Genomic DNA, 26088 nt, shown 5'->3' with positions numbered 1-26088 from the left:
TGAATGACCTTAAGAATGACTCGAATGCTTAAAAAATAACTGGAATCCTTCAAAAACAACTTGAATGATCTGGAGAATGACTTGAATGGCTTTGAGACTGACTGGTTGTAAAGTGGGTGATCATTTTACATTAAATTAATACAGAAAAGTGATCCCCCACTTTATATCACAAAAATTATTTGATTTAGGGAATTTGGAACGTTATATTAGCTATGTGGCCAAGGAAAAGTTACAAACATAAGTACAGCATGTAGTAAGAACAGATACTACACTTTTATCTTGGCCAAAAGGTCAAGAAAAGCTTAAAAAGCTAAGAACAGTATCTATTAACAACAGATCTTTGATCTTAACCAACAAAGCCAAGCAAAAAATTGTTACGGACGGACCAACAGACCAACCGACAGACCGACGGAGTGACTCATAGAGTCGCTTGCACGCGACTAAAAATTACAATTCTTGGAGTGAGTGGGACGATTGATTGATTTGGATTACATTGTCACTGAAAAAAAACAGAAAAAAAGAAAATGAAATTATGATTATATAATTATACTCTTGGTTATATAATCTCGGGGTTTTTTTTTTTTATTATTCAATTTTAACCCCAAACAAGGCACAGTGCCACTTTGAAGTAGGAGGCTACTATCGGGGACATAATTTGCGGGGCATTATGAAGGGAGATGAGTAGCAAGATGTTTGTTCACATTACACTTGAACTTCTGCATATCAGTACAGTTGGGAAAGCAGAATCCCGTAAGGGAGTTCCAAAAACTTGCAGTTCTGAGGAAGAAACTATTGGAGTAAAATGCTTTCTTACTCCTAGGGATCTCTACTGTAAAGGGGTGGGACTGAGTTGCTTGTCGGGTTTGTCAGGGGTAGTCACGTCGAGTGTTTGCAGTTCATCAGAGCATTCACCATTAAAGTATTTGTAGAACAGGCAGAGGGATGCAACATCTCGTCGATGGGACAAAGGCTGAAGCCTAGATGACAGTTCAAGGCCTATCAGGTTGGCAACTCTCTTTTGAACCCTGTCCAGGAGTGAGAGACAAGCAGCAGATGCACCAGCCCAAATGTGACAACAGTACTCCATACATGGACGAATGGTGGCCTTATAGAGGTACAGTTTTGCATTTAGTGCCAGCCATGTGCGATTTCAAGGCACTTTCACCCATTTTGCTCAAAGCAAATGCTTTTTTACATACCCAACAAAGTCTGTTGATAATCATATTTACATTCCCTGGCCCACTTATATTTGGCCAACCAAGCGTGATTAAATGTGGTTTTCGCCATTGTATATTGCCTACACTGTGTTCATTTTACTTTTAAATTTTGAATTTCTGGTATTGTGGATACAAGAGTTATGTCCCTTTATCACAAAACTACTCCATGCTGTTATATGGAAAACATCAGGTAGTTTTATGATAAAGGGTTGTAACTCTTGTATCCACAATAATACGATGCAATTTCAGAGCATTATATTTTGATTTCATTTTTAATGTTTAAAAAATATTTTAATGGTATTTTTATAAATATTTAAAAAAAATAATTTAACAGTATTTATTTCGATTTTATTTTAATATTTCACCACAAATTTTTCTGGGCATAACGAATACGATTGTGACGTTATTTTCAAGATATTTTCCATATTTTCAAGGAGTTTTGAAGGTAATAAGAAATAAATACTTTTCAAGGCAAAAGTAAAATTTCAAGAACTTTTCAAGCCTGTGTGAATCCTAATATGGACCTTAATACCCACAGAGTGATTCAATCACTGAGCTGGTTAGTCTCCTTAGGCGAACGGATATGATTTTTTTAAGATGCAAATTTTGTGGAGAACAATTTCATTGTTCTTCGTTCAGCCTGACCTGCATCCAAATATAACGTATGAGGGTCGTTCCAAAAGTAAAGTCTTCTACTGTTTTTTTTGTTTTTTTTAGTCGAATAAGTTGAAGAGCTACAGAAGATAGGAGTGGCACTATTAAAACGAGTTACATTTTGTGCTCAAGAATTTATTTTTCTACATAGTCATCACCATTTTCAATGCACTTTTGCCAGGAATTCAATATGCATGTCTGCTTCTGACACACATCCATGACAGGAGCATTGCTTTCTCAAGAGTTCCACACCATCAATATCTGCAACATAGGGATGGTATAATAAAGTCAATATCTGCAAATAGGGATGGTATAATAAAGTATAGACATTTTTTTTTTTTTTGCTTTTTACTTTGTTGGCACTTGGTAACTACAGAAAGCTAATATAAGAAGGGACCTTCCAAAAGTAATGCCTGCTTTTTTTATTCCACCCGAATGGATCAGAAAGGATTGCAAATTACATTGTTATAATGACTGAACTTATGCATTCATGACCTTAAAAAAAACTCTGCTCATGGAATTTTTATATTTTTATTTAGTTTTAGGCACAAATAGAAAGTGAGGGGAGTTGTTGACGGTTATTGCAGCTAGGCGAGTATTTGTTACAAACATTTTATGGGGAGGAAACAGATTGGAGCTCAGTCGAGCACCTACCATAAAAGTAACAATAGAGCAGAGCTAGACTTGCAACGTCACTTGTATGAGAAAAAGAAAGTTAAGAGACGAAAAGGGTCATTACCCACAAGTGATACTACATTTTGTTGCAAGCCAAAAAAGCATCTGCAATCAGTTTCAACTAAGTCAAAAGTCAAATTGTGTGTGTGTGTGTGTGTGTGTATATATGAAGGGAAGGAGACAGGAAGTCATTCTTTCATGAAAAAAAAATCATTTACCTCTAACATGAATTGCTTGAAGTTTGAACCTTTGCAGTTACTTTTGTTTTAAATTTAATTTGCTATTAATTAAATATTGAAATAAAAAAAAATACATGTATTATTTGAATTATTTAAACTAATGTTCTTGCATTTTATTCTTACATTTTGGCTGACGTAACCTTCAGCCTTCTTCAGGTGTATCTTTTAAAATTCAGTTTTAAGTGACATTCTTCTGGAGGTCAAAAGTTTAATCCTCAGTACGGGCAATATTAAGAACTAGCAGGAGCCGTTAACCAGCATCGCCCGGTGGTAGAATGCCTCCAGCCCCCCAACCTCCTCATGGTAAGTCAAATTTTTAAGGTTGCCTCTTCCCCACCTGTGATTGCATCTGCTAGCACTTACCTCTTTTAATAACTGCATCACAACTTGCTGTACTGACTCTTCCATTGCCATGATTTGGTGAATATGGGTGTTCTCTTCACAATAAACGGCACAAACGAGAAGAAGCTGCAGAAAGCGAACCAAGTCTTTCATGCTGCTTGTTTCAGCTATGTAAAAAAAAAAAATGAAAAGAAAAATACAAACACTTCATCTTCTTCAATCAAACAATTGCGAATACAAGAGAGAAAGAAATTCGATTATTAGAATAGCATCTATAAAGTAAAATTAATCTACTTGCTTTAGATTTTCAAAAGGAGGGAGGGGGCTCGTTTTGTTAGATGCTTTTTTTGGAAAACAGACAAATTTCTCTTGTAATTACAATTTCGAAATAAATTTTTAAAAAAGTTAATTTGGAATATTCTGAAATGTTTGAAAATAGCATTTCTAAAAAAAATAAAAATAAATAAATAAATAAATAAAAAAAATGAAAAAATAATTTGATTTTAAATTACCAAAAAGTTTTGCAAACCATCAATAAACTTTGTGATTATTTCCCCTTGTTCCAAATGAAACTCTTCAGAAATGAAAAAAAAAAAAATATCCTGAAAACCTAACATACAGAAGAGACCACATTCCCTAAGTGCTACACAGTGTCAGAAATTTCGTGAAAAATAGTGAATAATTCCACCTCGTCTTTCCAAGCTTATAACTCCTCGAAAAATGTAATTCAAGCCCTAATTTTTTTTTTTTTCAATTAAAGGAGCAAGGACCAAGGTTTCATTAAAAAAACAAAACAAAAAAAAAACGGGTTTTTTTTTTTTTTTTTTTAAGGTTTTAAACTTCAGACTTTACAGGTAAATTTATAAAAATCACTACTTTTTTTTGTTTTAAACTTGAATTTATTATTTATTGACCTTTTCTCTTCAATTTGTGATATATAAAACTTTGGTGAGTAAATTAATTATTTATTTTTTAATAGACACTTGAAAATGGGGGGGGGGAGGCGTATATTTAAAAAAAAAAACGTTTGTATAAAATATTATATTCGGTTTATTGGAAAGAGCGTAAGATTTCACATTGACCCTGAAAATATTGTAAAAATAGAATCAACAGAAAAATTTTGATAGATTTTTAAAGTTTAAAAATTGAAAAATATTGAGTTCGTAAAATTCATTACTGTTTTTTAAAAAATAAAAAAAAATATTTCTATTACTTTTAAAACAACTTTAATAGTTTATTTTGGAAGTATAATCCACAAAGAAAATAAACAACCCACTTTTAAAAGAGAAATTACGAGTTGTTTATATTTTCTTCGCAGTTTCGTGTTAGGGGTGTCAAACATTCCTACAAAAATTCTGATACACCTAGTGCTACACACAGTCATGTTTAAATATGTCAATAAATCTTTGTCATAAACTACCTTTATAAGTCATCAAATTTCAATCCTCCCATAATGTTTGTGACCATTCTACTAACAATCAATCCATCTCATTAAATCTTAGCCTCAAGGGATTTTAGCCTTAATCAAGCACTAACTCTCCATATAGTCTTAAGACAGAAACATTCCTCTCGGAACCAAAGTATTACTATTACTGATACATGTTTATTGTCGCTTTCCTCAAGTTTGAGGTTTGAATTTTTGAGACGCCGACTTGGTCGAATGGTTTTTCTCCACTCGATTCGATCCATTGCGAATGCTTCTGTAAACCCATGAGGTTTCGGGTCTTTTTGAAGCTACTGAACACGAGTCATCTCAATCATGCTTTACACATGTGAGGTATGAATGCTGAACGCAGACCTATAAGTAGTAGAGATGAGATGCTTCAGAAGACTCCTTGGCATTTCATACAAGGACCATGTCACCAACAATGAAGTCTGCAAAAAGGTCGATCAACAAGTGCGTCATGACCACTGTGAAAAAAGAATTCAGATGGTATGGGCATGTAATACGCTCAGAAGGATTTATAAAGACCATTCTGCAAGGAACAGTCCAGTGAAAAAGATGGAGCAGACAGAAAAAGAAGTGGGCTGACAAGATCCTTGACTGGACAGGAAAAAGATTTGATTTAACCCAAGCAGTTGCCCAAAACCAGATCAACTGGAGCCAACATGTCCACCATTCAGCGCCCCTACGGCCTTGGCAGATTATGGGACTAATAACAGTATATATATATATATATATATATATATATATATATATATAGCTGAACGTCTGTGTGTGTGTCTGGTCATGAATAGGCTCCTATATGGTTGACTATTATAGAAAACTGATCACATATAATGATAGAAGATGTATCGAGACACAGGAATTGGTATGTTTGATCTGGCATAATGATGATTCATTAAAATTGTGGGATCTGCGTACGCGCCTGGTCCACAAAGTATGGAAATAAAAAAATAAAAAAAAAACGTTTACAAGTGTTTTTGATATAGATGTACATAATAATACCTTGATAAGTATTTTTTAACTTAAATAGTGATGGTATAATAAAATTGTGGGGTCTGCGTTCACGCCTAGCCTCCATAGAATGGAAATAGGCACAAACTTTAAGACTTTTCATATCTATCTGCATAAGTATACTTTGATAATTATGTTTCAGTTTGAAGAAATATGGTATATTAAAATTATGGGGTGTTCTGATAGTTTCTTCCCTCGATTTAGGAATTCCCTTCCTGTTTTCACAACTGACATGCAGAAGTTTAAATGTAATGTGAACAGACATCATGCTGCTCAACTCCCCACAATCACCCGTTAGACATGATCCCAAATAGTAGCCCCCTATGTTCAAGCAGTAATATGCTTTGTTTGGGGGTGAAAAAGAATATTTAAAAAAACAAGCACTAGGATATTAATAGTATATGCATACTAGCTGAAGCCCGGTGTTGCCCGGCCGTACAATACGCTTAAACATGATATTTTAATTTATTCAGATTGCGTATGTATTATTATAGAATCAATCCTCTATAGTACAAGGAATAATTTGTCCGGTGGACTAATTCGCAAAAAAATAAAAAAAAATAATCATGATAATGTTGTTCATCAAATTCCTTTTGTGTTTGTTTACAATATCATGTCAGCTGATATTTGAGCTTGACAATGAATGCCCTGGAAAAGTCACTTCTGATTAATGTTTAGTTTTGAAATATGTAAACGAAGAAATGATTTGTGACGGTTTTAAATGGTACCTTTTCTTTTATCATAAATTGAACTCATTAATAAGAAAAACTTAAAATAAAATGGTGAGGTACACTCAGGCTTGAACAAGGGTTCATTCATTCTGTAGTTGAATACTCTACCACTAAGCAGATAATAAATCTGTTTTTTTTTTTTTTTTAAGAAATCATTTGCTGAAATTTTATTATCTCTCTTGTCGGTGTAATGTAAAATATTCCCCTGTAAAAATTCTTTTTTATTTAGAAGAGAGAAAAGCTATTTTTAAGATTGTATTTTCGATACTTATCAGATGAATTTCTATAGAAACATATCTAAGAACATTGCCAGACATATAAATTACCTTTATGTGAAATTTACAAAAGATAGGCTCAGCCGTTTCGGAACCTATGAGGAAGCAACCCACACATACAAAATGACTTTTATATAATAGTAGCGATATGGCATCATCAGTGTTAGTTTAGTATTGTTAAACAAAGATGGAACATTCATAGCAAGAACTTGTCAACCATCATATCAATTAACTTCACTTTCAATCCTCTCATAATAATAATCATTCAACTGTCAATCTATGCATATTAATCCTTATTCTTCAGTGGCTTTTAGCCTTAATTAAGCAATGATTCATAAGAAAATAAGGATATACCATTTACACTAATAGTTTAGACAATTCGCCAAAACTAAAATTATAAGTTCTTCCTTCACCTTCACCTGCTCCGTGGCAGTTGCTGTTGCGGCACTACAGATGATCTGTCAACCAGTCCTCTCCATCCTACACCGTCCGCCACACGTTTGACCGCCTCGATCAGTTTCAATCCTGTCCATTCTGTGATGTTGTCTTCCCATCTCTTCTCCTGTCTTTCTCTCTTTCTTCCTCCTCTGACTGTTCCCTGGAGCACTGTCTTTGCAAGCCTTTCTCGTCTTGTTACGTAACCGAAGCATTTTAGTTTGCGCCTCCTGGTTGTGGTGAGAAGATCTTGATAAGGACTAATGGCTTGCCTTATTCTGTTTTTGACACCCTCATTGGTTATGTTGTCTTTGTAAGAGATGCCACGCAGTCTTCTGAGGCTTCGTATTTCTGAGGCCTGAATCCTCTTTAAGTCAGCTTTGTTGGACATCATTTGGAAGGACAAGCAATCAAGCTCAGCTCAACGATAAGACTCGCGTGTTCCCTTGTCCACTCAGAAAAGTTAATTAATAAAACATTCTTTTTGCAGACCAATATGGAAAGTAGTTTACTTTTTTACTAAGATCGCATGTACATAAGCAGTATATAAAACAAAACTGATGACAAATAGTGACAATGAAATCCAAACTGCCAACTGAGAAAAGCTTGAAAGCGTGAAGAATTTTAAATACGTTGGAGCAATAGTTTCTGATAAGGAGTCTAAACCTGAAGTATTAGCCAGAACTGAAATTGTTAAGGAATAGAGAGAGAGAGAGAGAGGGAGGGGAAGAGTAGAGTTATAGTGTAGACACGTTGACCGGAAGTTAAGATCAGCTGATTGGATTGCGTGCGAGTCATGTGATCAGGTTAGCTGAATCGTTGAGATTTGATTTGGACTCAGAAGACAACGGACGGCTTCCCGTTGTCTCCTCCTCTTCACTGGGGGGGGGGGGGCGAACGCTGACGTGTGTAGAAGAAGAACCCACACAGGCCGATTTCACTTTCCACCTTCTGCAGGGCATCTGGGAAAAGTGAAATAAACTATAGAACTAATTCCTTGTCTTGGAGTGATTGAATCTTCATCCAAAAACAAGTATCAAGTCTCCCTCCAGGACGAGAAATTCCAGATGGTCCAACATCGAAGAAGCAGAGGTAGGTTCTGAAAATACATGTCACTCACACACGATTCCCTTTATGATACAACATAAATATATAATATAACACGTCATCTCTTCTAATCCATTATTAGAGATGATGCAACAAACACTCAACCCTTTTATTATATAACAAAATGACAGCTGCAACACTAGCTAAGTTGAACATCATTTGGAAGGATAAGGCAATCAAGCTCAGCTCAAAGATAAGGTTCATGCGATACCTTGTCCACTTGTTTTCCTGTATGCTTGTGAAACATGGACGCTTACAGCAGAATAAGTTCTAAGTGGATTCCATAATAAAAGTCAGATTTTCAGAAATGTTAACCAAGTATTTTATTTTGTTTATGTTGAATGCCACCAATTAAAAGATAGATGCAATGGCTTTTATGGTAGACAGATGTTATACGTCGAAAAGCATGTAAGAACGTATTAAAAATAGACACATTTGCCATCTGCTCAAATTTCCTGGTGGTAAGATCAAAAAATGCAAAGAAATCCATCGGGGTGGGAATCCTTATGAGAGAAAATTATCTATTTTTTTTCAAATACGTATTGTTTTCTAATACATATTTATCTTGGTGTGAATGTAACTTCTGATTTAATTGAAAATATATGGATTTTCTTTTTTTTTCTTTCTTTAAAAAAAAAAGAAAAACAAAATCAACTATTATGTAAATATTTTGGTGCTTCTATATTTAAATAACGAAAAAGAAAAATCGAATTTCAAGTAAAACAAATAGTATCTACATAATTGTCATGTCGCAAATAGTAACATATCCAAAAATTACGGAAAATGATTAAGTAGAAAATTAATTATTTGTGAAGAAGGATAAAAATACTTTGATATGAGGCGGACATATTAGGTCATGTGACTTGAGCAAAATTGAAACATCATTTACAGGAGACAGAATCTATTCAGAAAACAAAAATAAGCATAACATATATATATTCATAATTTGTGAATATTTTAAAAATAACTATTTTTAATTGTTTGAATTTTTTTTTCAAGAAACAACTGATTGAATTTGCATTAGATCTCCGAGAAAGTGAACACTTAATTACCTCCCCTGTTAATTCTCCAATTCGAATCTGAAGATTTTGAAACCAGATAGATTTTACAAATATCTTTTTTCATGATTAATTAATTTTCTACCTCATTATTTTCTGTAATTTTTGGATATGTTACTATTTGTGACATGACAATTACATAGGTACTTTTTTTTTTTTTTTTGAAATTCAATATTTTTCCATTATTTAAATATAGAAGCACAATATTTTATACAATAAGAAATGGGGTGGTATTTTTTTTTATTTGAAATGTCGTTATGAATGAATATTAATGTTTTTTTTTTTTGCTTTTTTTACGAAAGCCAAACAATATATTTTTTTTTCTTTAAAGGATGCTTATTTACCTTTAAAAGATACGAAGCAAGCTTTTGCCTCGACCAGAGATTTTTTTAACAGATTTATTTTATTAATAATTTACTTTTCTCCTTGGAGATATAAAAATCTCCCCAAGCAATAGTCCTTTGGGTTGTTAAATGGACAGTTTTGAAGTCTTTTCAAGGACAAGCATGTAATTCATACGACAATGTTATATAATATTAATTTAAAATTACAATTTGAAAGCGTTTCGTTTGGTTATTTTATATTCAAATGCTTATACAGTGTTCGGTTTTGTTGTTTTATTTTACGGCATATCAACCCTTTTTCAGGTTATTAAATTAATTTTAGAAAAAGTTCATGCATCAAATTCTTTAAATCTTAAAATATTTAAGTGTTTGGTTTAGTTATTTTGCAAAGAAAATTTGTTTTTGTTTTTTACTTTGCAGGACATGATTGAGTTTTACAAAGGGAAATGAAAAAAAAAAAAAACAATAACATCAGTGTTTGGTGTATTTTAGGTCAGGAAGTCAGCATCATCAGGCAGCCTGATCTGATAGCACTAGGAATTTGAAAGCGACAAATTATTTGTCAAACTTAAATATACAATTTAAATTTAATTTCAGGTGCAATTACAGTATAATAACGAAATTCGAAATTTTTATTATTGAATTTCAAGGCAAATCAATAGTCTCTACTTAATTGTCATGTTATAGTAATTAATAGGGCTAGGACAACAGCATATTCTTTTCATTGTTTTGACTCTCAAGTGTGTATCCGTTGATATCTTATATGCTTTTATATAGAGTGATGTGGTTCTCAGTTGATTAACTGTGTCTGACTGTGTGAGGTATATTGTTGCCATAGCCCTAGTAATTAATATTCAAAAACTATGAAAAACGATTAGGTAAAAAAGAAATTATCAAAGCAAACATTTTTTTACACGAAAATTATCGAAAAAAAAAAAAAATATATACCGGAGAGTTTCAAGGGGATGTAAATAGCATGTAATTATTGCCAATTTTTTTTTTTTTTTTTTTTAATAAATTGTGCATTTACAATCATAAATATGAGTTACTTGCCTTGTTTTAGTTTTTCTTCTTTTTATGCCACGTGTTCCCAAAGAAATATGGTGAGGGCTTTTTTTTTTCTTTTTTTTTTTACAATACAGATCAGAAACTCGTTTTTTGTTTTTTTTTTTTAAATAATGCAGTAATATTTCTAACATGCCAATTAAATAGATATCATTGCTTTTAGTGAAAATTTACACAAAAAGTCAGCCATTTTATTTTTTTTAAATCAATTTTTTCGTTTTCCGAATTTCGCTTTTCTAGTATAGTTGTACCTAATTTTAATAGGTATCACAAACCAACCTAGTTTGACATGCAATAAATATGTTGGAATCCCATTCAATTTCTACTTGCAATATATCATTCATTTATTTTGATAAAAGTTGGATGCAGACAAAAATTTACTCTTTCCTTGTTGCAAAATGTACAATTCTTTCCGGGTTACTTAAAATTACGTTAGTATTTTAGTTGATGGGTAATTTATTTTTTATCTTATAAAAAAATTTTTTTTAAATAAAACAAAAAAAATATATAATCATGTATATACGTACATGTTCATATGTATGTATGGATATATATTTAATAATTTTATACATATTTTTAAAATAATTTTTTTATGTATATCAAAGTTATTCGTGGACACAGGTTTCTTGCTAACCAGCACTCATCAGCATGGCTTACCTTTGGCAAGAATTGAACCTGTAACTATTGTAGTTGTGGATTTGATCCTTGCCAAACTCAAGTCATGCTGATGACTGCTAGTGACTTAATGCATGCGTTTGCATGCAAGGGAGTAAAAGTTATCACTTAAATAAGTGAATTTAAATACAACAGCCTCAAATGCTGCTACTGTTGCTAATAAAAACAATCTAACAAAATTAGAATTTTAATCCGTAAAAGGATAGAGCAATTTCTCTAGGGAATCTTAAGTGGGAGAACTCAATGCATAGCAGATTAAAAACAAAAGTTAAAAAGGGAATAAACAACTGAGGATTTTGGTAAATCTCATTAATACATATCAAACTCCTGGTATTGACCATTACTGCTGATCTGAAATGGAACACGTACATCAAATCTGTTGCCAAGGTCATTGGGAAAATGGTAAGATCCTTTTATCGATCCAGTAGAAATCTCACTGCTGATGCAATTCTCTACCTATATAAGAGCCAGATACATCCAAGAATGGAGTACTGTTGCCACATTTGGGCAGGAGCTGCTAGAAAGACCTTATCCTACCTTGACAGAGTTCAAAATAGACTTTGTAATCTAGTGGGTAACGCCCTTTTCTCTTTCTTGCAACTTCTTTCTCCCAGAAGAGACGTTGTGATCCTGTTTCGGCTTTATCATTATTTTCATGGCAAGTGCTCGTCTGAGCTCCAATCTATGCCCCCCCCCTCGCCAAACTTTCACAAGAAACACTAGTCTAGCTGAAAACACTATCAATAATTTCCCCTACTCTTTATCTGTGCCTAAATCTAAATGTAGATTCTATGAACAAAGATTTTTTCTTAGAACTGCACATCTGTGGAACTTTCTTCCATTTTCCTGCTTTCCAGCTGATTATAATATGGTCGTTTTCAAGTCTAACATAAACAAGTTCTTGGTGAGCCGTTCTCCTTAAGTAATCCAATTTACCGAATTTCCACTACTAACGATTGCTACGACATTGCCCCATTGACCACTGTACACTTATTAACCCTTATTCTCGAATGCCCTCTAGGCCTTGATAAACGGTGACTCCTTTGTAAAAAAAAAAAAAAAAAAAAATGCTTACATATATTAAAAATATAAAAAAAGCAGAGCATACATAAAAGTTTTTGAAAAAAAAAAGAAGCAGAACACAAACTTAGTCCAATTTCATTATAAATTTATTTCAACATGCAATTAAATTTGTTCCATTATCTCAGCCAGATGCTAAACACAAGTAGCTACTTCTCGTTCGATAAAGCCCTTTTGGGTTGAAATAAATTTATGAGATTGAGCTAAGTTTGTGTTGGGTTTTTCTTCCATGTGTGTGCGTGTGTGTATATATATACTGGTTTCAGAGCTAGATGTGTTTAGATTTATATGTTGATATGTATAGGTCTTTGTGAGTATGTGTGCATATGTGTATGTGGCCACACACACACATATATATATATATATATATATATATATATATATATATATATACAGTTATGTTCAGATGTGAGTATCTATTTTGATCAGTGCATATGGCTGTGTATCCCATCAACATTTGACCACTATGCAAGGACAAAAAACTTTATAGAAGTTCAAAATAATTAAAACTAGTGCAATTTAATAACTACAAATACAAAAGATGTTTAACAAGAAACTACTTAGCAAAGTCATAGCACGTCTCATCGCCCACCAATCCCCCATTCCCCCTACATATATGCTATCCAATTTAACAGTGGGGAAAACGCATAGACCAATACCTCAGCTTGTTAATGCAAGCAAAACAACTCATATATATTATATTTCTCTTAGTTTGTCCGTTCCACTTTACTTCTGTGATGATCTGGTGGAGAGAGAGAGAGAAGGGAGAGAGAGGGAGAAGGAAAGGAGGAGAGAGAGGAGGAAAGGGAAAGAAAGAAAGAAGGTGAGGTAGGGGAAAAAAGAGAAAGAGATAGACGGAATTTTAATTATTTTCTTTTTTAAATTTTACTGGGTCTTCAAACCGACTTTAGACTAAAAAAATAAAATAACCAATTCAATGGGTACAACACACACCAAGTATCCGCACGATAAATTTATTAAAACTTTGACATTTCTGAATTTTTTAGATGAGGATTGGTTATTTGTATTATTTGGATTCATCGGACTACTGTTCTCATCTTGAGTGTGATTTTCGAGATGAGAACATCAGTCGGATGAATCCAAATAATACAAAGAAATCTTTGTTTAAAAGTAAAGAAAAAAAAACATTCAACTTACCAATAGCATTGATATCAGGAAGGGGAAAGCCTTTATTGCGCAGCGATGACAACTAGAAATAAAAGTTTGAAAAATTAACCTTTTTTTTTTTTCACCTATCATTTCTTGAGTAAATGAAAAACTGAAAATTTTTAATATAACATGAATTTGAATAACAGTAAATTGATTAAACATGGATGGAATTATTAATTATTACCATTGATTTTCTTGTTCTGATGTTATCCTTCATGTTTCTAAGAGAAAGGTAGTACTGATGCTGCCTTAAGTAAATTAATAAAAACGTCCCCAAGATTGGGATGTGTGCTTGTTTAGCCACACTGAAGAGTTGTGAAAAACAGTCTCTAGATTACACTAGATATATATATATATATATTATCAGGTAAAATTAAAAGCCAAGAACAATGCGAGATTTTTTTTTTTTATATATAGAGTAAAATTAAATGCAAACAAAAGAAATAAAGTTCTTTTTTTTGTTGTTTGTTTTTTCTTTTTCACACAAATTTTAACTCTAAACAACAGTAATTTTTTTTTTCTGTTGTATTGAATGGTGATATATATATCACCATTCAATACAACAGAAAAAAAAAAATTACTGTTGTTTAGAGTTAAAATTTGTGTGAAAAAGAAAAAACAAACAACAAAAAAAAGAACTTTATTTCTTTTGTTTGCATTTAATTTTACTCTATATAAAAAAAAAAAATCTCGCATTGTTCTTGGCTTTTAATTTTACCTGATAATTTTCTTCAACAATGCTTCAAGCAAACTACAACCTACTTATATATATATATATATATATATATATATATATTATGGCTATGTAAAGACCAAATTTAAACTTGTTCGAAAACATTATTTTAGATTGTGAAATTAAAAATTAAAAATGAATGTGTCAACTGACCGGTTTCGAAGCTCGCTCAGCAGAGCTAAAATCAAGCTTAATTACGTTTTAAAAAGAAAAGGGGGGGGGGAACAATGAATCGGAGATGAAAAAGTAGGGGGGAAATGTATGTATAAAAAAAAAAGGGGTGGGGAGTTTAATTATTAAATAAAAACTAGATTAAGCCCTAAGAGATTCTCTTTTTGTTTTCAAAGAGAAAGTCTCAGAGTCTTAATATATATAGTTTTTAGAATTTTGAGATGGTAAAGAGAGTGCAACTTGCTAAGGATGGAAAAAAAAAGTCCGCACTAAAATTTGAAACGCAAATATGATTATTTATAAGGTGCTTCGAATTTTAGTGTGGACTTTTTTTTCCATCCTTAGCAAGTCGCACTCTCTTTACCATCTCAAAATTCTAGAAACTATATATATTAAGACTCTGAAACCTTCTCTTTGCAAAAAAAAAAAGAGAATCTCTTAGGGCTTAATCTAGTTTCAATTTAATAATTAACCCCCCCCCTTTTATTTTATACATACATTTCCCCCCTACTTTTTCATCTCCGATTCATTGTTCCCCCCCTTTTCTTTTTAAAATGTAATTAAGCTCGATTTTAGCTCTGTTGAGTGAGCTTCGAAACCGGTCAGCTGACACATTCATTTTTATTTTTTAATTTCACAATCTTAAATAAATAATGTTTTCGAACAAGTTTAAATTTAGTCTTTACATAGCCATAATAAAATTTTGTACCCCGCAAAAAATATTTAAATATATATATATATATATATATATAAGTTTAATGGTTAAAGTTAAATTCTGAAAATCAAAATATAAACACATATTCGAGTTAAGAATTTGTTTGACACAAGGAATATATAGAAGGGGTTATGTTTATTTCTTTAATCCATGGATTTTCAATAATGGCGCACATCATCAGAGGAAATGAAATGCGGTTAGCAAAATGTTCAGCTGTGAATAAACACGTATTTTGCTTTTCAGTGACTTATCTCGCTTATATATATATATATATATATATATATATATATATATATATATATATAATGAACAAACCTTAGGGGCCCCTTTCACCAACAAACTCATCAGGAGTTCATCATTGGATATCAAAAGATGAAAAAAAAATTAAGTTGTCACACAAGAGCAAATACTCAGAGATATATGAAAAGAAAAAAAGGGGAAGAAAAAGTACATGGGAATTTTTGTGAAATATATATACAATCGAGATGGAGGGCGTACGAAAACTATTAAGATATATCTCCAAACAAGTGTAATGTTTTAACGAATTCTTTCTGTCAGCAAAGTGACGGCTTGCATGAAAGAATTGAGACAGACTCCAAAATCTTTAAATGATAAGAGTCATCCTGGTGCAATATTCTGAAACAATCCATTTTATAGGAATTGGCACAAGCTGGATTTTCTATTAGATGTTGGCCAATTGCAGACTCCAATGGATTCCAAAGCAGAAGAAAGGTGAAAACGACATGGTTTGCCTGGTCTAATTTCCGTCGGTATATGTTGGTTGATGTGTGTCTGCAAGTTCAAGGAGGTTCAGCCCACATAGCCAGCAACGCACAGGCAATTAAATTCATAAATAACATTACTTTGCATGATGTGAAGCAAACCGTCCTTTGTAACCAGGGGGAATGCAGATTTTATACTGAAAACCAACCGTAATACGACAGATGGGAAACAATTTGTTACAGACTTAATAATATGTCTGCCCAACACTAACTATCCAATCCAAGGTAGTTTTAAATAAACAGAAATTTTGGACAGACCCAGGGGAATAGGAGAATTGTATTTTTCCACTTGATTATTAATAATTAATCAAATTCTCTGGATAAGCATTACAAATGAAAATGTCTTTGACAGTATCAAATTTGTGTTTGAGCTTATTGGGGAAACAAATTCTAAGGGCTTTATACACTAATGTCTTAATAAGCCCTATTTTTCTAGAGGTAGAATGAATGAGTGCCAATCCATATGAAGACCAGTAAAAGTCAGTTTGTGATAAACTGTAGTAAGAAAAGAATTCTTACTATGTTCAAGGAAAATATCTAGGAAAAATAAGCAATCTTTATTCTCTTTCTCCATAGTAAATGATAATGCTGTGTGGAGAGAATGTAGATTATTGAAGAAAATTATTGCTTCACTCTCAGAAGCAAAGGCTGTAAAAGTGTCATCAACGTATCTAAAATATATATTGAAGGCTTCAATATATTACTAAACACTGTTGACTCATAGAATCCTAAAAAAAAATATCTGCTAATGCAGGATGCAGGGGGACTTCCTATCTGAACCCCATCACTCTGACCGTACATAAAGTTATCAAAGCTGAATTCCACTGACTTAGTACAGATCAATATGAGTTCAACAAACATATTCTTAGGGAAAGTTGGGGAAGTTAGATTGCTATTATAAAGTGAATCGGCACAAAAACCAATGGTCTTCTGTAGTGGCACATTGGTAAATAGGCTGGAAACATCAAATGACCATATGAAGCTGTTCACAGAATTGGATTGAAACTTATGTAAATATTCAACCAACTTGAATGAATAGGTAATGCAATGTTTTGTGTATAAAGTTTAAACTGGTTCTATAATAGTCAATAGCCACTTGGCTAGGGAGTGTTGGACAGAACCCGCCATAGACAAAATAGGTCCAAGTGAGAGATCTCTTTAAAAAAAGTATCCTTTCTTATAAAAAGTATCCTTTCTTATAAAAAGTGTAAAAAGGCGCTTCTGGATTTTAATTTCATTTCTTATAAGTGTTGTTGCAATTTCAGCAGGGCCAATGCAAACAAACATATGCACATCATTCAAAATGACTAACATTTTCTGGACATAATCTGCACAATTCAGGATAACGACACCAGCACCTTTGACGGTTTACATATATAAATATCTTTATTCGATTTCAAGGACTTAATGGTTTTTGAAATGCGTGCTGGACCAAATAAAATCACGTGAATCAATAACAAAATTGGAATAATGAAAGGCCAAGTCTGTTAGACTAAACAGTTGTTAAATGATAAGGCGAATTTTTTTTTTTTTTTTTTTTTTTTAATCTTTTGATATCCAATAATTAATTTCTGATGAGTTTGGTGGTGAAAAGCACTTAAGCACTGCACCTCCCAATCATTGAAGCCCTACTAATCCGTATGTAAAGAAAAAAAACAAAAAAACAACCATCAATCAAGCCCAAGATGAAGGGGAAGGTTGGTTGGTTGGTTGGTTGGTTGTTTTTGTTTTACGGCATATCAACCTTTTTCAGGTTATTTAATGCCGAATCTAGTTATTTTGAGGAACGATTTTTAATGGAGTATATTTGTTTTTCAAGTCGATTTCTATTTAACCTATAGTGGGACCCTAACTCTGGGTCAGAGTGGACCTGGGAGCCATGGCAATTAAAGGGTGGCTCCACACTCCCCAAGGCCCGCAAGGTGGGGCCTCACCATTGGATATAGTTTAAGGTCATATCCAGGACCAAAGGGGAAGGCACGCTTAAGTGATTTTAATGATTTTAAGCAATTTTAATCATATTTTCAATAAATTCACCAATTTTTAATTCATCACTTGCCTAGGGATGACTTATGGGAGTTGAAAACGTTTGCAACTACAGCAAATTTCTTTTTAAACTCAAACAGAATGTTCGAACATTATTCTGCCAAAAAGAAAAAAATCGATTACAAGACAAGCAAACAGGAATTGCTGCTGCTCTTCAATGAAACATGCATTAGAGAAAAAAAAATGCTGTTCAAGTATACTAATATATATATATATATATATATATATATATATATATATATGTATATATATATATATATATGTGTGTGTGTGTGTTGTTTTGAGAAAGAAAAACCGAAGTATTGCTAATATATATATATATATATATATATATATGTGTGTGTGTGTGTGTTGTTTTGAGAAAGAAAAACCGAAGTATTGCTAATATATATATATATATATATATATATATATATATATATATAAGTATATATATATATATATATATAAGTATATATATATATATATATATATATTAGCAATACCACATCATATTTTTTTATTTAGATCAAATAAACTCAAATCAAGCATTTTTTTTTATTACATTTTCACGCCAAACAAGGCACATTGCCACTTTGACGTAGGGGACTACTATCAGGGACCTAAGTTCCAGGGATGCTATGTAGGGAGTTTAGCAGCAAGATGTCTGTTCACATTACCCTTGAACTTCTGCATGTCAGTACAGTTGGGGAAGCAGGAAACCGGAAGAGAATTCCAAAGTCCTGCAGTTCTGGGGAAGAAGCTAAAAGGCTTTCTTACATCTAAGGATCTCAACTGTGTAGGGGTGGGACTTTGCTGCTTGTTGAAAAGAGTAAAAAAAACCAAAAAAAAACAAAGGAATAATATCTTTAGTTTTTTTAAAAATTGGCTTATTAAAACTGGAGTTATGACCATTCAACGTATCCAAAAAAATGTGTGGTTCACTGGACATTTTGCCAGAAGTCAATCCTATTCAAATGCATGTAAACTTGTGACTGAAAATGGTAGGAAATTTGCACAATTTACAGACTAACCCATCTTTAAAAAACTGTATCTTCAGATCTTTTTAAGATATTATAATGAAATTTTGAACATATTATAATACCATGAAGGTTCAGTTGGCGTTATTTACGACCATCTCACTTGGTAACTTACAGACTAATTAGCACATTTCAGTTTCATTTTAACAACTTTAAGTAAGCCTTTATCATTATAGGAAGTATTATTCTGATAGACATTATCATTTGCCATTATAACATCATGAAAAATTCAAGATGGCGACCAGGAAATCCAAGATGGCCACCATGACACGATTCAAAGAAATTATTAAAATATTGCTTGTAGCATATCAAATTAAAGGAAATTTTGTACTGATCAGAATTATGTTTACCGGTACACTAAATTAATTAGCACATTAATAAGCATAATTAAGTTTCATTTTAATGGCTTTAAATAGAAGTATCATAAAAAAACAGTTTAAAAAAAAAAATGGGAGGTAAGGCTTTATCATCATACGAAATATTATTCTGATGGACATTATCATTTGTCATCATTACACTGTGAAAAATCAAAGATGGCAACCAGGAGATCCAAGATGGCAACCAGGAGATCCAAGATGGCAACCAGGAGATCCAAGATGGCAACCAGGAGATCCAAGATGGCAACCAGGAGATCCAAGATGGCAACCAGGAGATCCAAGATGGCAACCAGGAGATCCAAGATGGCAACCAGGAGATCCAAGATGGCAACCAGGAGATCCAAGATGGCAACCAGGAAATCCAAGATGGCAACCAGGAAATCCAAGATGGCAACCAGGAGATCCAAGATGGTCACCACAACAGGATTCAAAGAAATTAACAAAATATAGCTTGTAGCATATCAAATGAAAGGAAATTTTGAACAGATTATATTTATGTTTTCAAGTGCATAATTAAATTTCATTTTAACGACCTCAAGTTACCGTGACAATTATCGGGTGAGTTTCTACAACTATTTTGTAAAATTTCTTATTTTTTAGTCTTGTTCTCATGTAACGCTCGACACTACTTGTTTTTTGACCAGAACAAACATTTAAAATACCAAAAATTTATCGAGGTAGGCAGAAGAGTAACTTGCCTTTGGTAACATTTTTTTATGTATTTGTTTTTTGACCACTTTTTCATACCTCTGGATTGTAAAACAAACCTGGTAAAAGTTATTCTTTTACTTAACTAGATAAGTGGTTTGTGCGTTTTAACTCCTTTAAAAGCTTGGTCATTGTCGGTCATTCTTTTTCAAAGAATTTATTTTTTTAAAATATTCTTTTCCTTTCCATAATTAAAACTTATGTTTTCTAAATAATAAAAATAAAATGAATACTCTATGTTCGTAAGTTGACGAACACTTGTTTACAGATTTTTTTTTTTTTGCGCATCACGACGCACAACAATTCTCATGTTTATATGCGGTTGGAACGACTTCTATCGAGTCATGCATAAGTTTTTATCCAATTCTTTTCAAATTTTAGGACAAAAGAAATTAATATATTCGCTATTAAATAGCGTTTGAATACAGTTTCTATCTTTATACTACAAAGCGTTTACTTTGAGATGTTATATTTGTGACTCAAAAACAACAAAAAAAGCAAAAAAAAAAAAAAAAGCAAAAAAGCAAAAAAAAAAAAAAAAGAAAAAAAAGTTCATTGCCGGTTATTCTTTTACAAAAAAAATTCTTTTTCTGTCTATAATTAAAAACTTATGTTTTCTAAATAATAACAAAAATAAAATGAATAATACCAAAAATAAAATAAATAATACCATAAATAAAATAAATAATACCATAAATAAAATAAATAATACCAAAAATAAAATAAATAATACCAAAAATAAAATAAATAATACCAAAAATAAAATAAATACCAAAAATAAAATAAATAACAAAAATAAAATAAATAACAAAAATAAAATAAATAACAAAAATAAAATAAATAACAAAAATAAAATAAATAATAACAAAAATAAAATAAATAATACCAAAAATAAAATAAATAATACCAAAAATAAAATAAATAATACCAAAAATAAAATAAATAATACCAAAAATAAAATAAATAATACCAAAAATAAAATAAATAATACCAAAAATAAAATAAATAATACCATAAATAAAATAAATAACAAAAATAAAATAAATAATACCAAAAATAAAATAAATAATACCAAAAATAAAATAAATAATACCAAAAATAAAATAAATAATACCAAAAATAAAATAAATAATACCAAAAATAAAATAAATACCAAAAATAAAATAAATACCAAAAATAAAATAAATAACAAAAATAAAATAAATAACAAAAATAAAATAAATAACAAAAATAAAATAAATAATAACAAAAATAAAATAAATAATAACAAAAATAAAATAAATAATACCAAAAATAAAATAAATAATACCAAAAATAAAATAAATAACAAAAATAAAATAAATAATACCAAAAATAAAATAAATAATACCAAAAATAAAATAAATAATAACAAAAATAAAATAAATAATAACAAAAATAAAATAAATAACAAAAATAAAGTGAATACTTTATATTCCTAAGTTAGTTGAACGTTTTCTTTACAGATTTTTTTGTGCGCATCTCGACACACAAAAATTCTCATGTTTGTATGTGGTTGTCACTACTTCTATCGAGTCGTGCATAAGTTTTTATCCAATTCTTTTCAAATTTTAGGACAAAAGAAATTAATATATTCGCTATTAAATAGCGTTTAAACACAGTTTCTATCTTTATCTTTGTACTACAAAGCATCAACTTTGAGATATTCTAACTTTTAACTCGAAAAATGTACATGCTGTGTTCAAATTCCATAGCAAAGACAATCCTTTTCTCTGATTAGCTAAAACAACTAGAAACGTCATCGATGGGTGCAACTTTTGCTTTGAGTATTTATGTGAACACACCCGACCGTTTATTTGCAAAATGTGATCTACCGCCAGCGGGCGTGCTATGCTGGCATGTTTTATCATTAATAGTCAGATTTAAATAGCGATTTCTTCGAATATACAAATCACAACAAAAATATTAAAATACCATTTTAAAAGTAAATTTTATTGTGAATCCAGTTATATAAATTTTATTTTGAAAAATAAGTCTGCAAGGATCTGTGGCACAGTGGTTAGAGTATTCAGAAAAACCAATTGTAAAAATGATATTCTCCTGAAGGTTGAAGGTTCAATTCTCAGTGAGTGACCAAAAAATACAATTGCGAATTACTTAGGACCTCTACCCAGTCATGGCTGACGGAACAAGAGCAAGCATGCTACCCCCATGAAGTATAAATAAAGGGTTCCATTCGAAATTCTGTTCAAATTCCTGAGTTTGATAGAAACATTCCCAGAGTTTGACAAGATATACCTGAAAAAGGTCAAAGGTTATAATGACCGCAACGTGAAAATAACATTCAAGATTTTGAAGAATCCATAGAATATGGTTTATTGATAAAGATTTTCTAAAAACAAGCCGAGCATACAATTTTCACCATGACTAATGTTTGTGCAAAATTTCAAAAAAAATACAAGGTGTGGTTATTGAGAAAAGTGCAAACAAATGAACAATTTGGGGGCAATTTTACCATTGAAATGGCCCCTAGTGGGAGCAACCAGAGTTATCCCAGAAAATCTGTTCCGGCAAAAATTTACTTTTACCATGACTAATGTTTGTGCAAAATTAAAAAAATCCATGGCATGATTATTGAGAAAAGTGCGAACAAACGAACGATTTTGGGGCAATTTCACCCATATAATAGCTCCAAGGTGGGCAACCAGAGTTATTCTGGAAAATCCGTTTTGGCAAAAATTTAATTTCACCATGACTAACAAAAAAAGTGCAAACGGACGAATGGGAGTGAATTACTAGGTCCAATTCCTTCTTTGTTAGGGGACCAAAAATGATTTCTAAACTAGAGGTAGATGTGTGTATATCAGATAAGCAGGGAACATATACATTGCCTAGAATTCTTACCTTTACTGGGTTGACCATTAGGGAATGGTCAACCCAGTAAAGGTAAGAATTAAACTATAATCAAATACTTATTTTTCAAGTAGAAATTTATTGATTAAAAAAAAAGAAAAAAAAAAAAAGAAACTGTTTGACTTTATATATTAGACAAAGAACAAGATTTAATAGTTTATACTTACACTGGCAAAAAATTCTTGTATTCTGTTAAGAATCCGTTGTAAATTTGTAATCTAAAATAAAAAAGGAAAAAAAAACAGTAAATAAAAATTCAGATTTTCAGATGTTCTCATTTAAATTTATATTTATAAAAAAAAAATGTTTTTTAAAAACTCTCCATTTCTAAAATTTCATACTTAAACTGAACGATTACACACACGGATTTGAAACAGCACCGACACAAGACGACTTTCTCTTCAAGAGCCTTTGACCTCTTATTAACAACATTATAAAGAAAAAAAAAAATTAAATCGAACTAAACCTCTCCTTGATAAAGCCAGGTTATTGGCGAAAATTCGGACTTTAACAACAACAGAAAAAAGTAAATAAAACTGATTTTATCATTTCGTAACATTTTCAGGTTTTCAGATGTTCTCATTTAAATTTATATGAAACAAATGTTTTCTAAAAGGTGTGACTTTCCATTTTTTAAAATTTCAGTTCCCTCTGCATCCCCACAAAATAAAAAAAATTATTTTCTACAGTTAAAATCCAATAAAGTTTAACTGATACAATGTCATCTCAGATCGTATTTAATTTGATCGTAATAACGCATAGATATATGCATAGATATACCCAAAAATTCCAATTGAAAACAAGTGGAGAACAACATTTAATATGATAGTTTACTTCAGTTTCGAAACCCACTGTATGGGAGTCTGCACATGGAAATTTTGTGGCATAAGTTGTGCAATCTCCAACACGACCTCTCCTCAGTAGGAATTGTTTAATTAACCAGTGGCAAGTGGAGATTCAGGATAACTGGAAATATCCCCAAGATAAGCAGAGAGGACATACTAGAATCCCAAAATGGTCACCCATCTGGTACTAACCAGGTGATATGTTGCCTAAATTCAGTGATCTGACAAGCACCGATGTGTCAATTTATGATACTTATGGTAGAATTTATTCCATATATATATATATATATATATATATATATATATATATATATATATATATATAAATAAATATATGGCAGAATTTATTCCATATATATATAAATATATGGTAGAATTTATTCCATATATATATAAATATATGGTAGAATTTATTCCGTATATATAAATATATGGTAGAATTTATTCGGTATATATGAATATATATGGTAGAATTTATTCCATATATATGAATATATATGGTAGAATTTATTCCATATATATGAATATATATGGTAGAATTTATTCCATATATATGAATATATATGGTAGAATTTATTCCATATATATGAATATATATGGTAGAATTTATTCCATATATATGGTAGAATTTATTCCATATATATGAATATATATGGTAGAATTTATTCCATATATATGAATATATATGGTAGAATTTATTCCATATATATGAATATATATGGTAGAATTTATTCCATATATATGAATATATATATGGTAGAATTTATTCCATATATATGAATATATATATGGTAGAATTTATTCCATATATATGAATATATATATGGTAGAATTTATTCCATATATATGAATATATATATGGTAGAATTTATTCCATATATATGAATATATGGTAGAATTTATTCCATATATATATATAAATATATGGTAGAATTTATTCCATATATATATATAAATATATGGTAGAATTTATTCCATATATATATATAAATATATGGTAGAATTTATTCCATATATATCAATATATATGGTAGAATTTATTCCATATATATCAATATATATGGTAGAATTTATTCCATATATATATAAATATATGGTAGAATTTATTCCATATATATATATGTAAATATATGGTAGAATTTAGTCCATATATATATATAAATATATGGTAGAATTTAGTCCATATATATATATAAATATATGGTAGAATTTAGTCCATATATATATAAATATATGGTAGAATTTAGTCCATATATATATATATATAAATATATGGTAGAATTTAGTCCATATATATATAAATATATGGTAGAATTTAGTCCATATATATATAAATATATGGTAGAATTTAGTCCATATATATATAAATATATGGTAGAATTTAGTCCATATATATATAAATATATGGTAGAATTTAGTCCATATATATATATAAATATATGGTAGAATTTATTCCATATATATATAAATATATGGTAGAATTTATTCCATATATATAAATATATGGTAGAATGTATTCCATATATATATAAATATATGGTAGAATTTATTCCATATACATAAATATATGGTAGAATTTATTCCATATATATAAATATATGGTAGCATTTATTCCATATATATAAATATATGGTAGAATTTATTCCATATATATAAATATATGGTAGAATTTATTCCATATATATATAAATATATGGTAGAATTTCTTCAGTATATATTTAATATACTTGAACTAGTAAGACACAAATACTAGTATTAAAAAAAAAAAAAAACTTTAAAAATACTTACCCGTTGTTTTCGATTCTTTCCTGGATCTTGGTACATTGAATTAAGCCATTTTTCGTGAAAGAATTTAGGATCTCTGCAAAATAAAGGATGAAGCAAATGAGTCACATTAATTTTTTTTTTTTTTAATTATTTTTAATCCCATACAACCAGACTAAAGGAAAAAAAAATAGTGCAATTAAATGATACATGACCGGAATATAAATGCATACATTGACGACTGCCATCTTATAGGTGAAATGAAGAAGAAAAAAAACTGAGTCAGCCAAAAGTCAGTTATCTTCAGATATTTTGGTCAAGCCAATAACAACAATAGAAAACTGACATTTGAAAAGAGATGAGGAGAAATGTCAGAAAGTTTATATGAAATTACAAATTTAAAACTCAAATTATCATATGCTGCATACATGTGTGGAAATGAAAAAAAAAATGCATGGGACAAAGACCAGAGGAGTGACAGATTGTAATGGGTGTGTATAAAAATAGATAG

General features: G+C 30.7%; 1 protein-coding gene across 2 annotated transcripts in view; it reads right to left on the bottom strand.

Annotated features, from left to right (window-relative positions):
* Positions 1 to 26088, bottom strand: part of LOC145259294 (protein Hook homolog 3-like) — a 184972-nt gene that overhangs the window by 94937 nt on the left and 63947 nt on the right. For both annotated transcript variants that reach the window (XM_080117166.1, XM_080117167.1), the window contains exons 3-6: positions 25602 to 25674; positions 23136 to 23186; positions 13514 to 13565; positions 3149 to 3294 (exon numbers count right to left, since the gene is read on the bottom strand). In XM_080117166.1, the coding sequence (XP_079973292.1) occupies positions 3149 to 3294; positions 13514 to 13565; positions 23136 to 23186; positions 25602 to 25674 (322 nt within the window). The remainder of the gene's footprint in view (positions 1 to 3148; positions 3295 to 13513; positions 13566 to 23135; positions 23187 to 25601; positions 25675 to 26088) is intronic.

This window comes from Euprymna scolopes, chromosome 34 (genome assembly GCF_053919585.1).
Source record: "Euprymna scolopes isolate OS-2025 chromosome 34, ASM5391958v1, whole genome shotgun sequence".
In the NCBI taxonomy this organism is placed as follows: domain Eukaryota; kingdom Metazoa; phylum Mollusca; class Cephalopoda; order Sepiida; family Sepiolidae; genus Euprymna; species Euprymna scolopes.
The sequence above is the reverse complement of the archived record's forward strand: the minus strand, read 5'-3'. Positions and strand labels throughout refer to the sequence as shown.